This window comes from Lutra lutra, chromosome 3 (assembly GCF_902655055.1).
Source record: "Lutra lutra chromosome 3, mLutLut1.2, whole genome shotgun sequence".
Taxonomy (NCBI): domain Eukaryota; kingdom Metazoa; phylum Chordata; class Mammalia; order Carnivora; family Mustelidae; genus Lutra; species Lutra lutra.
The window spans coordinates 143,516,198-143,530,455 of record NC_062280.1 but is presented as its reverse complement, the minus strand read 5'-3'; the positions used below and the strand labels follow the sequence as shown (position 1 = coordinate 143,530,455).

Below are 14,258 nucleotides of genomic sequence, written 5' to 3'. Positions count from 1 at the left end.
TGAAAACCTGACGGTGCAATTATAGAGACAAAATATACGGACATGAAAAGTTACATAAGGATCCAACAGAAGAGCATTATAATGGCTTCCAGAGTACTACGAATATGTGCTTTGAGAATCCAGTGATGGGAAAGACCCCTGGGAGACTGGAATAGACCAGAAACTATTAGGGTCAAAGGATTTCTATAGGAGAAGATGCAGAAGGGTATTCTTAAAAATAAAAGGCAGGGGCGCCTGGGTGGCTCAGTGGGTTAAGCCTCTGCCTTTGGCTCAGGTCGTAATCCCAGTGTCCTGGGATCGAGCCCTGCATCGGGCTCTCTGCTCAGCAGGGAGCCTGCCCCCCGCCACCCCGCCACCTGCCTCTCTGTCTACCTGTGATCTCTGTCAAATAAATAAAATCTTTTAAAAAAATTAAAAAATAAAAGGCAAAGCCATAGTTGCAGTTATGAGCAGGACAGGTATGGGGGAGAGTAAGTATGGTTGCAGATGTCTTCATTATTCACAGAGTAATTCATTCAGTAGCCTGGGTTGGGTACCTGAGTCATGGGTGGTCCTTAGAGGTAAAACTAGAAGGGTATTAAGGGAAGATGATGGAGTGCGTTGGATGCCAACCTAAGGAATTAGAACTTGATCCTGAGGCTACATTCTTTTATGTCTTTTTTTTTTTTCCTTTTTGGCAGTTGAAAGTTTTTATTTTTTTATAAGATTTTTTAAAATTATTTATTTATTTGACAGACAGAGATCACAAGTAGGCAGAGAGGCAGGCAGAGAGAGAGAGGGGGGAAGCAGGCTCCCCTCTGATCAGGGAGCCTGATGTGGGGCTCGATCCCATGACTCTGAGATTATGACCCGAGCTGAAGGCAGAGGCTTAAACCACTGAGGCACCCAGGCGCCCCAGTTGAAAGTTTTTGAAATGAAATCTCAGGGTGCACTCTAATAAGTAAAATACCAAAAGCAGAGCTGTTCTACTCAGAGCAGGGAAGATGGGGTTCTAAGTCTTGTCCATCCATCCTTCCCTTCAATTCCTGTGCCCATCGGAGACCAGGCATTTCAAGCCTTTTCACTAACAGCATGTGTGACAGTGGTATCAGAAGCTGCTAAAGCCAGAGCTACAGAAGCATTTCAAAGACACCGTCATGACCATGTGGGTGTTGAGGTCTTCCACAAACTGAAAACATTCCTCTTTTGCCAGGGGTCCCAGCATTTGCATTGCATGTTTTTATGAACCCCTCAAAAGTCCCTTTGCTTAAGGACTTGCTTTGGATTTCTTCAGTGATCATGGTGCTGTTATCAATCTATCTATTTTCTGAGGTAGGTCATGTTCAGATGAAGCCAAGTGGCATATAATTTCAAAAATAATTGCTTTGGGCCTTATATCATTGACTCATTATCTGTACATATTTGTCTCTATGCTGCCCATCCCTCTCCTCCAACCAAGTAATAACAGTTTTATGTTTCTCATTATAAGTTGCTTTTGAAATTAGTTTGCTTTCCAAGGACCTGCCAAGTAAAAGTCCAGAAAGCATTTTGGGTCCCCCTGAGCACCAAAGGAAGCTGGTCTAGGATAAACCCAACGAATCGTTGGTATTCCCGAAAATTCCAGGAACACCTTTAGAAAACCAAGAAGGAAGCATTATTTACCAAAGGACAATGCCATCCCCAACGGCACTGAAGAGATCATTTGTGTTCGGATTCATCGGAATAACATGCCGACAGTCGGGGTCGTTCTCCAGGGCTTTGTTGATCCAGTTGACGAAGGCGTACTTCTCTTCCTCTGCAAGTAAATGATAAAAATGACTTACCTGCAAAGTGAAAATCTGACACAAACACAATTACACACATGGAGAGACATTGAGATATTACCTGGTCCCTTATCCTATCATCTTCTATTTTTTTGACATTAAAAAATCTCAGATGACTTGGGGAATAGGCACAGAATCTCTGCTCACTTCAAGTCATAAAATATATGGCAGGCAGATTGAGAAATTATATATATCATACATAACTATCATATAAAACTATATATATAAGTAATAAAGATATATTTATTTATATGCAGATACAATTTTTTAAAAAGATTTTATTTATTTGACACAGGAGAGAGATCACAAGTAGGCAGAGAGGCAGGCAGAGAGGGGAAAGCAGGCTCCCTGCTGAGCAGAGAGCTGGATGCTAGGGCTCCTGAGATCATGACTTGAGCCGAAGGCAGAGGTTTAACCCTCAGAGCGACACAGGCACCCCTGTAGATACAATTTAAATATGAATGTGATCTCATGCTTATAGGATAAAACTCAGGCTACTGATAGCCCAGCCAATTTAAATGAGGGATAATCACAGATAATTCCTATAATATCTCTGAGTTTCTTTATACAATTAGAGTGAAATTGCTATGAAATACAATCTTTTGTCCTATAAACTTTCTTTCCTCTCAGTAAAGCCGCCAGAAGTTGATTTTGGAAGTTTAACTAAAACCTCAAGTTATGCCTTACAGCCCAGCACCGTGTCTCCCAAATTGTGTGTCACTGAAAACAACAGTGTCCCTCAGAAGAATCCTGAGTCACCAAAGTTTGGGAAGCACTGCACAGTGCATCACTGTCTTGAAGATTCATCATGTATATTCATATAATTTCTGTCTTCGAAAGTCAAAGGTTAAACGCTGTCTCCGCAATTACAGACCGTCCTTAACCATGAACTTATCTTTAAGATCAGCTAATGTTTTGAAGAACTCAGCTTGGGATTTGTTGGATGACCATCCCGTTTGAACTTTGAGTTTCCATTAAGGCTGTTGGATGGCAGCCTTAAGCAGAAATATACAACTTCCTTCCAGATCAGTGAAAACACAATTTTTGGGGACCAGACAGCAGGCACTGAGAAGAATGACAAGGTTTGGAGGACATAGAAGCCTAAGCAGTTCATTTTATGCCTGACATTGACAAAGGAATTCTGACAGCCTTCATGTATTTTTTTTTTTAATTGAGATTATTTGGTATTGGACTCTGCCTAGAGTTAGGATTGCTCTTCCTCCATTATGTCCCTGGAACTGACCCACCAACCACAGGACAACAGGCAGTAGTCAATAAACTTGCATTGGCTTCTTTGTACCCCTTAGGTGTGAAAACCAGGTTCAGACTCTGTAACCCCGGAAGGCACAGATCCTTTCCATATGGCTCCCCTTCCTACTACCCCGCCAGTCTCCCCTCATGCCAGCACCCACCCCACTTCCACACCCACGGGGACGGCCTACCTGAATAGGAGTGCTGGGTGCCGACACTAGACTGCTCCGACGTGCCACCAATTGCACAGATCCCTTCCTTCTTGTTGATCGCCTTTCTAAAGGTCTTGGCAACCTCTGTGCTTTTTAGGCCATGAAAAACCTGTCAAAATGTAATGTACCTTTAGAAACCCAATCTGTGATCAAGAAAGCCATAAAGCAAAGAACATGTAACGTTGAAGCAAGGAGGGTGGGAATGTATTTCTGGATATTTTTCCAGTGGAAGTCCCTGGTGTCAAATGCATCTCCTGGTATTCTGCATTGTACTCACCTTGATGAACTCATCAAAGCTGATCCTCCCATCCTGGTCTAGGTCACCTGTAGCCATTAGGTTTTCTGTGATTTCTCTCACTCTGTACCCAGGCAGAGGCAAGCAAGCAGCCTTGAACAAGTCATTCAGCTCATTGCAGCTGATGTACCCGTTACCGTCGGTATCTGCAAGGCAAGCGACCACCTGAAGTTTCAGGGCAATTCGGGTACCAGGATGAAGAGGTGAGGGAAAGGTGAGATGGGAGGGGAGTGTGCTGGAGAGGCAATCATTCAGCGGCCACAGCCTGACCCCAGGCAAGAGCTAAGTCTCATGAGTTTCTATGAGAGAGGGGCATTCATGTTACTTTCAACTTCCATGAGTCATCATGTCACAACAGAGGTTCTGGAAGCAGAATCCAAAGAGACTTTCATAGGAACAGACGGGAAAATAAATCACAAGCTTAGAGATACAAAGAAAAACCATGGAATAGTAGAAAAACAGAGGAAACCAAAGAAAGCAGACAAGATAAAAACAGGAGAAAAGCTGTAGGTGTCAAGCGGTCCATTCCATATTTTGATAAAGAAAGTAATTTTCTTAAAGTAGACCTTTCAAAATTAAGTTCCCCCAGCTCCTCTGGCCAATACCACTGTATTCTTTCCACGTGTACCATTTTGCTTATGGTACCATTTCATCGACTCTCTCCTGAAGCCACTCAGTAAAGAGGAGAATTATGGGATGTGAGCTGCCTGGTCTACTCACCAACTTTGGCAAAAGCCTCTCTGAGCTCCATCATTTCTTCGTCGGACACTGATCCTCTGGCCATTTTTATTGCTTGAGGGAACAGATCTGCAGAAGGAAAAGAACAGAAGGAATGACTTCTGTGCATCTTAATTCTTAAAGTACCATGTTAAGCAGCAATCTCCACTTATTAAATGAAGAAATACCCCTCTGCATCCCTCATGATTTGTAACTATCTTTCCAATAAGTAAGAAATTGCCTTATTTCCAACCCTCCATGTGATGGTCTCCAATTGCCTCTCACCACTTTCTCCTCTCCCTGTGTATACAGACTGCTCCTCATGTCAGGAGCTGAAGCTGATTTCTCTCCCCTTGAATCTGGGCTGATCCTGTGTCTGCTTTGACCACTGAGAAGGCAGCAGAAGCCATGTCTGGGACTGGAAACTTCTGGCTCCTTCCTTTTGGAATGTCCATTCTTAGGATGTTCCCTCTTGGAAACCAAGTGCCAAGCTATGAGATGTGCAAGCCACATGAAGAAGCCAATGGCTGGGTGATTTGGTCCCTGCTGGGCTCCCGACTGACAGCCAGCATCAAGCGCCATGCCCCAGAGTAGGTCAGTTTATTTTATTTTATCTTTTGAAGATTTTATTTATTTGTAAGAGAGAGGGAGACAGAGAGTGAGTGAGCACAAGTAGGGGAGTGGCGGGCAGAGGCAGAGGAAGAAACAGGCTTCCCACTGAGCAAGGAGCCCAATATGGAACTCGACCCCAGGACCCTGGGATCATGACCTGAGCCGAAGGCAGATGCTTAACCAACTGAGCCACTCAGGCATCCCTGGAGTGGGTCATTTTAGATGTTCCACCTGATTTGAGACCCTGGATGTCCACAGTCCCAGTCAAATGACATGGGGCAGAAAAATCATCTAGCAGTGCCCAGTCAACAGAATAAATGATTGCTGCTTTAAGTCACCAAGTCTTGGAATAGTGTGTTACATGGTAATACACAACTGTAACACTTAACTGTTACATAAATGTCTTTTTTAGAGGCGGCGTCATGTTCACATTGAAAATAAATATGTTGGGCCAAGCCAACAGTTAACTTTTATAACTTCGAAGGGAGTTTTCCAAGTTCTCTAAATATTTAGAGAAGGAGGAAGGGAAACTGACCCTCTAATAATTCATATATGGGAATCTGAGGGACTTTTTAGGTGTTCTTTTTTCAGAAAGGCTAGTCTTGCTGAGAAAAGTTAATGCTAGTGCTTATTAGTTATTATTAGTGCTTATGAGTTATTCTGCTTTCCCTGCGCTTTATTGCTGCCCCCTAGTGGGTCGAAAAAGAATGAAACAGAGCATGGATTCTATTCCCCATGCCCCTGGCTAATTCCCACCAGATATTTCAAATCTGAGTTCTGCTAAAGTTTACAGGATTTCCTGGTGGGGAGAGGATGAGTGAGTGGGGTGGGAGTGTGGATGATGGGGTATTTTTTACATGGAATTATAATTTGAACATTTTAGTGAAGTTACTGATTTTTAAAACCATCTTACGTTTGTTGCGGGATATTGTTTTAAACGAATTTCCTTTTCTGTATAGTTACAGCATTTTCTAATGTTGTGCTTGTTCTCAGTGGCAACCAACAACCACAGAAAACAACAGTTTTAACACTTAAACCTAGAGGCCAAGAATGCCTTATGCTCAATTTTGCAAATCCACATCTATTATCCACAAACTATTCTGTCATGTACCTTTATCAGAGACTTCAAACTTTTATTTCCCCCAAATCCTTTTTTAACAGAAGCTTTAAATGTAGATAAAAGTGAACAAGTGAAAAAGAACAACTCTGAGAGGCTTTGGTTGAAAAATCCCAAATGTCCCCTTGCTGCCACTAGCCCTCTTCTTGTCACCGTATGTACTTGTGGGAACCCAAGGAAGCAGGATTTGAAAGTCAGAGAATTAGATACTGTTGCTATTTCAACTCCTCTACAAATATGTTTTATTATCCATAAAAATTTTATTATTTACCTTATGTATCTAAAAAGTTTCCCTGGGGGGCACCTGGGTGGCTCAGTGGGTTAAGCCTCTGCCTTCAGCTGAAGTCATGATCTCAGGGTCCTGGGATTGAGCCCCACATTGGGCTCTCTGCTCAGCAGGGAGCCTGCTTCCTCCTCTCTCCCTCTTTGCCTGCCTCTCTGCCTACTTGTGATCTCTCTGTGTCAAATAAATAAATAAAATCTTTAAAAAAATAAATAAATAAAAATATTTTAAAAAAAAGTTTCCCTGGGTTTTCTGAAGGTAAACCTGTGTAGAACTTAAGGGTACAAGCAAACATCAGTTACACAGCACGGGGACCCTCGGGGACAGGCAATGCTAGCTGACTTCTTGCCATCTTCACTCCCTTTCCTTTTTTTGTCTGCCTTTCTCTGTCTCCCTCCTCCTTTTTTTTTCTTTTTTCAACCTCTCCTCCCATCCATCCTCCACCTCCCCCCCTCCCACCAAGCCCTATCCCCAAAACAATTTGAGTCAGGTTACAAAATTACATCCAAACCTAAGAATTAAATGAATAAAATCATACAATATTTTTTGTTTTTTGATATAACTTTTTAAAAAATATTTTATTTGAGAGAGAAAGAGAGTAAGAGAGAGAGCCTGAGTAGGAGGGAGGGGTAGAGGGAGAGGGAGAAACAGACTCCCCACTGAGCGGGGATTCCCCCGATGCCAGGCTCCATTCCAGGACCCTGGGATCATGACCTGAGCTGAAGGCAGATGCTTAACTGACTGAGCCACCCAGACACCCCAAAATCGTTCAATTGTTAAGAAGAAATAAGTATGGGCAAAAATAAGATAATGGCAGGGAGGAGCTTTACTCTTCCAAATTCAGAGTTAAGACTGAACATTTTGCTAGAAAGAAGCTGAAAATCTAGCTCCAAGTTCTCCAGAAGCTAATGCAAAAAGGAAAATGTCATTAGTTACAGAATTTTCTCTATCAATATAAGCCAAACAAACCAATTTTTTTAGGGCCACAGAACTGAGGTCTGATGGCAATCCCTTCACCCAGGCCTCAAGGAGAGGACACCTGTGGGATGCAGTAAACACAGCTTTGTGTTTGTTACAATGTCCCTCAATGAAATCTGATGGCATAAATATATGTAGTCCCATTTTGTAGAACAGGAAACAGATGCTCAGAGAAGTTAGGATACGTATCTTAGATCACATAGCCAGGGAGGTGGGTAGCCAGGATTCCAATTCTCAAGTGTTTTCTCTTCACTTGTGCTATCTGTTCAGGTTCAATGCCTTCACACTTGTGTTAGACATTCATTTCGTCCACTCATTTGTTCACCCAGCAATTATTCATTAGCTGTCTAATATGTATATTTCCTGGGAGATTTAAAAAAAAACTATAACCGAGAACCTTCTAGCTTAGGAAGATCACGCTTTCACATGTTAGGAAAACAAGGCTTCTGGGTTAAGAAATTAGCACGTTAACTTTTTACCCTTTACTAAATCCTTGTGACTAATTTGGCCAGGTTCTTCCTTATGCCTTTACAAATATTCCCTGTAGTCATGAAGAGAAGGCTCTCCTCCATCCTATTTTAGCAAGATCTTTGACAAAATCTGGTCTAAAGCCCTAAGCCAGCTGGCCTTTCTTGGTTTTTAAGTGTCTTATCACTTCTCGGTTCATGGATATTCATGGGATTACGAGAGACACTCACTCATTTACAAATACTTTCTGAATGTCTACTACAAGCCAGGTGCTACTCCTCATTTTAGGCATGGGACATCTACACTGACCTAGTTACCCTAGAAACATGAAGCAATGTTAAAGGTAAGGAGACTGAATGGGATCTCTGAGCCTAAACTTAGCTCTATCATTCGACATAGAGTTTGAGGGTGTAAAGCATGGTAAGAAACTGTGAAAAACACAAGTAAAGGTAAAAAAAAGATGGCATTTTAAGGGTCAAGAGCAGGGCCAAAGAAGAAATGAAAGTTATAGTATTAAGCGAGAAGGAAAATCTGAAGATCATGCTGCAATGAAAAAGTAGAGAAAATGTTTTAGCATAGAAATTACATGGCCCATTCAAATTAAAGACCTAGAAAGGGGGGTAAAAATGCATTACTTTAAAGCCACGCGATTTTTAAACCACAGCAAGTAGGTCAAGATGAAAAACCCAAGCATCTGGAGAACTGTATCTTTCTGAGAGATTTATAAATGGGGAAGATCAACTTGGAGAAGCCATATAGAGAGACAGCCATCACATTTCAAAAATCCAAAATCCTTCAGTAATTAAAAAACTAAAGGGAAATTTATTTGAAAAGGTGAATTGGATGGGGCGCCTGAGTGGCTCAGTTAGTTAAGCATCTGACTCTTGGTTTCGGCTCAGGTTGTAATCTCAGAGCTCGTGTGAGATGGAGCCCTGTGTCGAGCCCCATGCATCGGGGCTCCATGCTTAGTGGGGAGTCTGCTTGACCTTCTCTCCCTCCCCCTTTCCCCGGCACTCTTAAATCAGTAAATAAATACACACATACATACAAACTTTAAAAAGGTGAGCTGGAGAAGGACTAGTCAACAGCCCAAGTTAATGTGCTACTGTGTTGTTTTGGTGCAAGCATGAATAGCTATGCTATGAGAGTGTCTCATTTACTATAAGAATGAACAGAAAGTCCTGGAAACACATGTTAACTTCTAGAGGCAGAAGGAACCTATGAAATAATTTATTATGACTCCTTCATTTTATAGATAAGAAAACCAAAGTTTTGATGAGATGAAATGCTTTGTCTATGCACATGTTCTCGAAGCAAGGCTGGAGTTTTAAATGTAGTTGCTGGTGAGCAGAACAGGAAGAGGATGGAGATACCCTTAAGAGGACCATTAAGGTCCGTGACGTAGAAGAGACCCTTGAACTAATTGAACTGAACGTGCAAATCACAGCACGTTCACAAAACAGAGAAGCAGGAAGAGGAGGGAATTAAAAACATGCAGATCAGAATGTTTCTAAGAAGGATATTCCTGGGGTTAGAATCAAAGATTAGGTACTTTACACGGTCTACTAATGTATTTGCCTGGAAAAAAAAAAAAGCCCATTTCAGGCACATTTGAAGGTTAGGGTTATAATCAGGGTAGCCAGATTCATAAGGATACTAAGTTAGGGTTTCGGTTTGCAAATTACTGGCACGTGGGAGGCAGCCTCTAGCAAGCTCGCTGCCCTGATGTGATGAGCTGAGCCCTTTGAAGCCTGAAGGAAGTGGCCAAGGAAGGCATGTTCCTTCCTGGTTCCACGCTGCCGCTCCTGCGTTAACTGAGGCCCCATTTTGTTTTTTCCAGTTTTACGGAGAAATCATTGACATGCCTCACTGTGTCAGTGTACGGCTACTGCATGATAGTTTGATTTACATATGATCAGAAGAGGTCCCCCTAACATCCATTTTCTCATACAGATACAATAAAAGGAAAAGAAAGAAGAAAAGAATAAAGGGAAATATTTTTCTTCTTGGGATCTACTCTCCTCAGTTCTCCTGGCTACCACACAACAGCGCTAGCTGTGTTACTTCGCAACCCTAGGAACTTTCTCTTGTGACTGGAAGTTCATACCTTTTGACCACCTTTCTCCAATTTCCCCTCCCCTACCACCTACTTCTAGTAACCACAAGTCTGATTTCTTCTTCCATAAATATAGTTTCAGCTATTTTGTTTTTTATTTTTTAGATTCCACATATAAGTGAGATCAGACAGTATTCGTCTTTGTCTGTCTGACTTATTTCATTTAGCGTAAAGCCTTTGAGGTCGATCCACGTTCTCATAAATGATAGGACTTCCTCCTTTTGATGGCTGACTAATATTCCATTGCATATTCTTTATTCCTTATTAATGTCTCTTGCAAATCAGTGGTGAATTTCGGAACCCTGTTTTTGAATCACTGCCAAATCATGAATCTAAGGGGACAGACTCAAACCATTCATCTAAGTCACATTTGGCTGCTAGTTTTCCTGTAAGCACTTAAATTTATTCAATTCACTTAAATTAAATCAATACCTATAAAATCTCAACATTTGGCCAAAGAAAGTACTGGTTGTTCATTTTTATGAAATTATTTCTAAAGTCTTAAGAAAACAAAATCCTCCTCCAAATTGCCAAAGCCACAAAACCCGCTCACTTCCTTAGGTTGGTGAGTTTTGAGTCTTAGCTTAGAGGGGGCTGGTAGTTTCCAGATCAATAGTGAAAGAGAATTTCTGATAATGGCCACTTAGAATAAAAGCACCTGACTCAACTTCCCTAAAGTTGGGATACAGAAACTATTTGCAGGAGGTTACTAGAGAACACAGTGCTGTGGAATTTACAGAAGGAAATACATTCTCTAAAAATAAATGCAAAAATGTAAGCTAAATTTTCTCTGAGGGGTTTCCTAAGTGATAATGAAAAGCAGCAGAAAGGATGGAAAAGGTGACTTGCCCAGAGTGAGATGCTCACGGGCTAGATTCCTTTCCTAGAGGGGGTAGTGGTGAGCTGGTCAGTATTTTGGTTCGATATACTGATGCCCAGTTATATAACTGTGAGGATCAGGGAGGCATCTGTAACCTGGCATCACATTGCCTGGGACTCTTTTGAATGTGTCCTACTTTTCCTGCAACTTGACACACTGGGTAAAGTAAAACTGGAAACTCAGGACCCAGATTCCTAGCTCTACCTCAATAATTTCAATACACAGAGAGGAGAAAACTATACAACTTGCGAACGTTCGGTCAATAATCCAAAACAACATGTAATCGAGAACATCATTAATACTGCAATCTTAGTGCTAGACTACGCTGCCTGAAGAAGAGGAACATAAAATACACAGGAGTCCGAAGCAAAATAAAATGCCCCTAAGTTTTTAAGAAGCCATCATGATAAACTGTGAGACAAGGGAGAAGCTTTGCTTTAGGTCATTTGATCCCCTTCGTGTTACAAAGTTGCCCACTGCAGGGGACCTACCCACCAGTAATTTACTGTATCTTCTTGGGATACTATTCCTCTATGGATACAGATATTCCAAAGTTTTACATAAAGGAGCAGTCTGAAAATATTTTTTAAAAATGACTTTGTTTTTAAGAGCCAAATCATGATGAAGAGCCTCAAATATAGGTGACCATTTAAAGGAGCTCTTATGAATTCTTCTGTTGAGTCAAAAATCTTCTTTGGATGGTCTTTTTTCTCCCTGCAGATACACTGATTTCCCCAAGGGCTGCTCCAGAGCCCAGAACTTAAGTCTCTGCAGCATTGGAGGTAAAGGTCCAGGAAGGAGTGAGGGGGGGCCACAGACTTGGCTGCTCTCTTCTCCAGCTATCTCGGGCCTGTAAACTCTCCCGGGAAGCCAGAAGGCAAGGTTACTCCAAACCGAGTGAACATGCCGTTCTGGGAGCCTCTGTGGTCTGATCACGGTTGAGGGGCTTTGGAAGCTGTACAAAGCATAGCACACAGAACTCGGCTCAGTCACCAACCATGGAGTTCCCATCTCCGCCCCCCCCACTCCCTCCCCCACGCCAGCATACCCCTGATGCCACCTGTTTTCTACCGAGTTGCTCAGAGCCATTATGGATGTGACACAGAGCAAACGTCTTGTAAGCAGAGGGGATACCCAGGCTTATGGAATGGAGGTATGGAAGCCCTCGATGCTTTGTCATCTCTCTCCTTCCCTAGGCTGTAGACAATAATGCCTCTGGGGTTAACATCTTGAAAATCTGCAGCTACCCTTCATTCTGCATTCTACCACGAAGACTTTGAGATCCAGACTCTTCCCTACTGAAATGTCAGGGTATCCTTGGATCGTTTCAAAATGCTAAACATTATTATGGACTAGCAGATTACCTACTATTCAATTACCTCAATATCAGACACCATTCATTCATTGTTCATTCATTCATTCTTTCTCATCCTCTACTAGACTAGGTGCAAAGCACCACTCTTATAGCTGGACTACAAGCACAGGGGTTGCAAAGCCTCGGGCTTCAAGAAGCCCACAGTTAAATGTCAGGTTTCAAATGTAATGCACAGATTTTAGTTCACTTAATGCAAGATGGTTAACACAATGCAAAAAGTTTTGAAGATCAAAAACAGACAAATGAAACAGGGCTGTGAGAGGAAAAAAGATTACCAAGAGTAAGAAATTAGCACAGAAACTTACCAAAAAGTAAAAAGAGCAAACATCTAAATCAGCCATGCAAAAAGGTAGCCAGATAATTTATACACATGTACATTTCCAAGGAAACCTTAACCGAAATAACCGAGGAGAATTGGGACACAGAGCCCCACGTGGGGGCCTGGGAGACCTAGCATACTGTCTGAGGACTGTTGGGCTCCAATTTGCCTCCTTGGACCTCTGTTTCCTCACCTATAAATTGGAAGATGAAATCCCTTCCATGTTAAAAAGTTCCAAGTCTATTCACTAGCTGGTAAGTGTGTGCACAAGTTAGAGCCCAGAGAAGGTGTATTTCAAAAGGGCCTAGAAATAGGGACAGGGGCCATCAGGAGCCGTGGCAGTCACCCCGATGGGCCTTCTCGGGGAGGGACAGCCTCTGAAAAGGACCCAGCATCTCCCAGCCCCTCCCGGCTCCTGCCCTTACCTCAGCAGCAGGTAAATCTCTGTCCTCATGCATTCTCCTCACTGACCAAGGCAGACACCCCCTGCTTGGTGGCTCAACACAGAGCAGGGAAGTTACCAAAGCAGCACGTGGGACCTGCTTTCTGAGATGTCAAATCTGTGAACAGCTTAAGACATGCTGATCCAGTTCACTCCCCGTTTCTAGGCAAGGCTGTATGCAAACTGTCCCAGAAAGACAGCCACCTACTATTTTCTTAAAAATATCCAAATAAGGAAACACTATCACCTCTCTGGTGTCTCATATCCCTACGTGTAACCTAAATCTTTTCTGATACGATGAAAACTTGCTCTCTCTTGGGCTATTCTCAGAGGGAATTACAGAAGCAGCTCAATTCATAAAAATTCTGTCACATGCCTTAAGTGATCGCCACCAAGCCTTTTTTTTTTTTTTTTAATTATTTTAACCTGTTTTGGGGGACTTATCTTCCAAACCTTTAATAGTTTCCTTTGCTATATTCTGGGTCTATGGCAACTTCCTTAAATGACAACATAAGAATAACAGAGTCAGGGGCGTCTGGGTGGCTCAGTTCTAAAGTATCTCTGCCTTCGGCTCAGGTCATGATCCCAGGGTCCTGCATCGGGCTCCCTGCTCAGCAGGAAACCTGCCTCTTCCTCTCCCAGTCCCCCTGCTTGTGTTCCCTCTCCTGCTATATCTCTCTCTGTCAAATAAATAAATAATATCTTAAAAAAAAAAGAAGAAGAAGAACAGAGTCATAGAATGTAGAGGAGAAGGGACCATAGAGATAATCTATCTGGCCACCCTCTTCCTGCCACAGAGCGCACTCGGATTGGAGTCTGGGCCTCCTTCCTTTTCCTCTTTCCGTTATAAGTTTTCAAACTCAAAAGGTCATGCTGTTCTTGAAGTAAGACCTGCTCAATATACAGTAAGTGTAATTCCCCCATGATTTCAAATATTTAATAAATATAATTTCATGTATTTCCTGTACATGAAGAAGAACTTAATGAAGAACTTAATGAAAAAAAAACAACAACAAAACTTTTCTAGGTATTGAGAAGATACTGTCAGGTCACAAAGGTCCTAGGTCCTGGGCTACAAACAACAGGTGCTAAATCCTATTACACTATTGGCATCTTCTAGGTTAAAATGACCAGGGCTAGGTAAATGACTTCGTCTGGGTGTTTTTTTTTTTTTTCTTGACTTTGCATTGAGGTCCTCTGATTTTCCTTTGTAACCAAAAAAAGCAAACCCCATTAAAACAACTCACCCTGAGGCACAATGTTCAAAAGATAAAATGCCAAATTCACAGATAAAAACTAAAATGGCACCCTCAGACTTCTAGAAACATCTGCATGGTTTCAGAAACTCTGTTCTTCTGGCTGTCAGGTGGGGATCAGTGAGCTTTTCCTAC

The 14,258-nt window shown here is 42.1% G+C and overlaps 1 protein-coding gene across 4 annotated transcripts in view; it reads right to left on the bottom strand.

Moving 5' to 3' along the window:
- Positions 1-14,258, bottom strand: part of LCP1 (lymphocyte cytosolic protein 1) — a 119,208-nt gene that overhangs the window by 29,174 nt on the left and 75,776 nt on the right. For all 4 annotated transcript variants that reach the window (XM_047723464.1, XM_047723465.1, XM_047723466.1 and 1 more), the window contains 4 exons: positions 4,281-4,367; positions 3,543-3,706; positions 3,245-3,374; positions 1,642-1,774 (listed from right to left, as the gene is read on the bottom strand). In XM_047723464.1, coding sequence (XP_047579420.1) covers positions 1,642-1,774; positions 3,245-3,374; positions 3,543-3,706; positions 4,281-4,367 — 514 coding nt within the window. The remainder of the gene's footprint in view (positions 1-1,641; positions 1,775-3,244; positions 3,375-3,542; positions 3,707-4,280; positions 4,368-14,258) is intronic.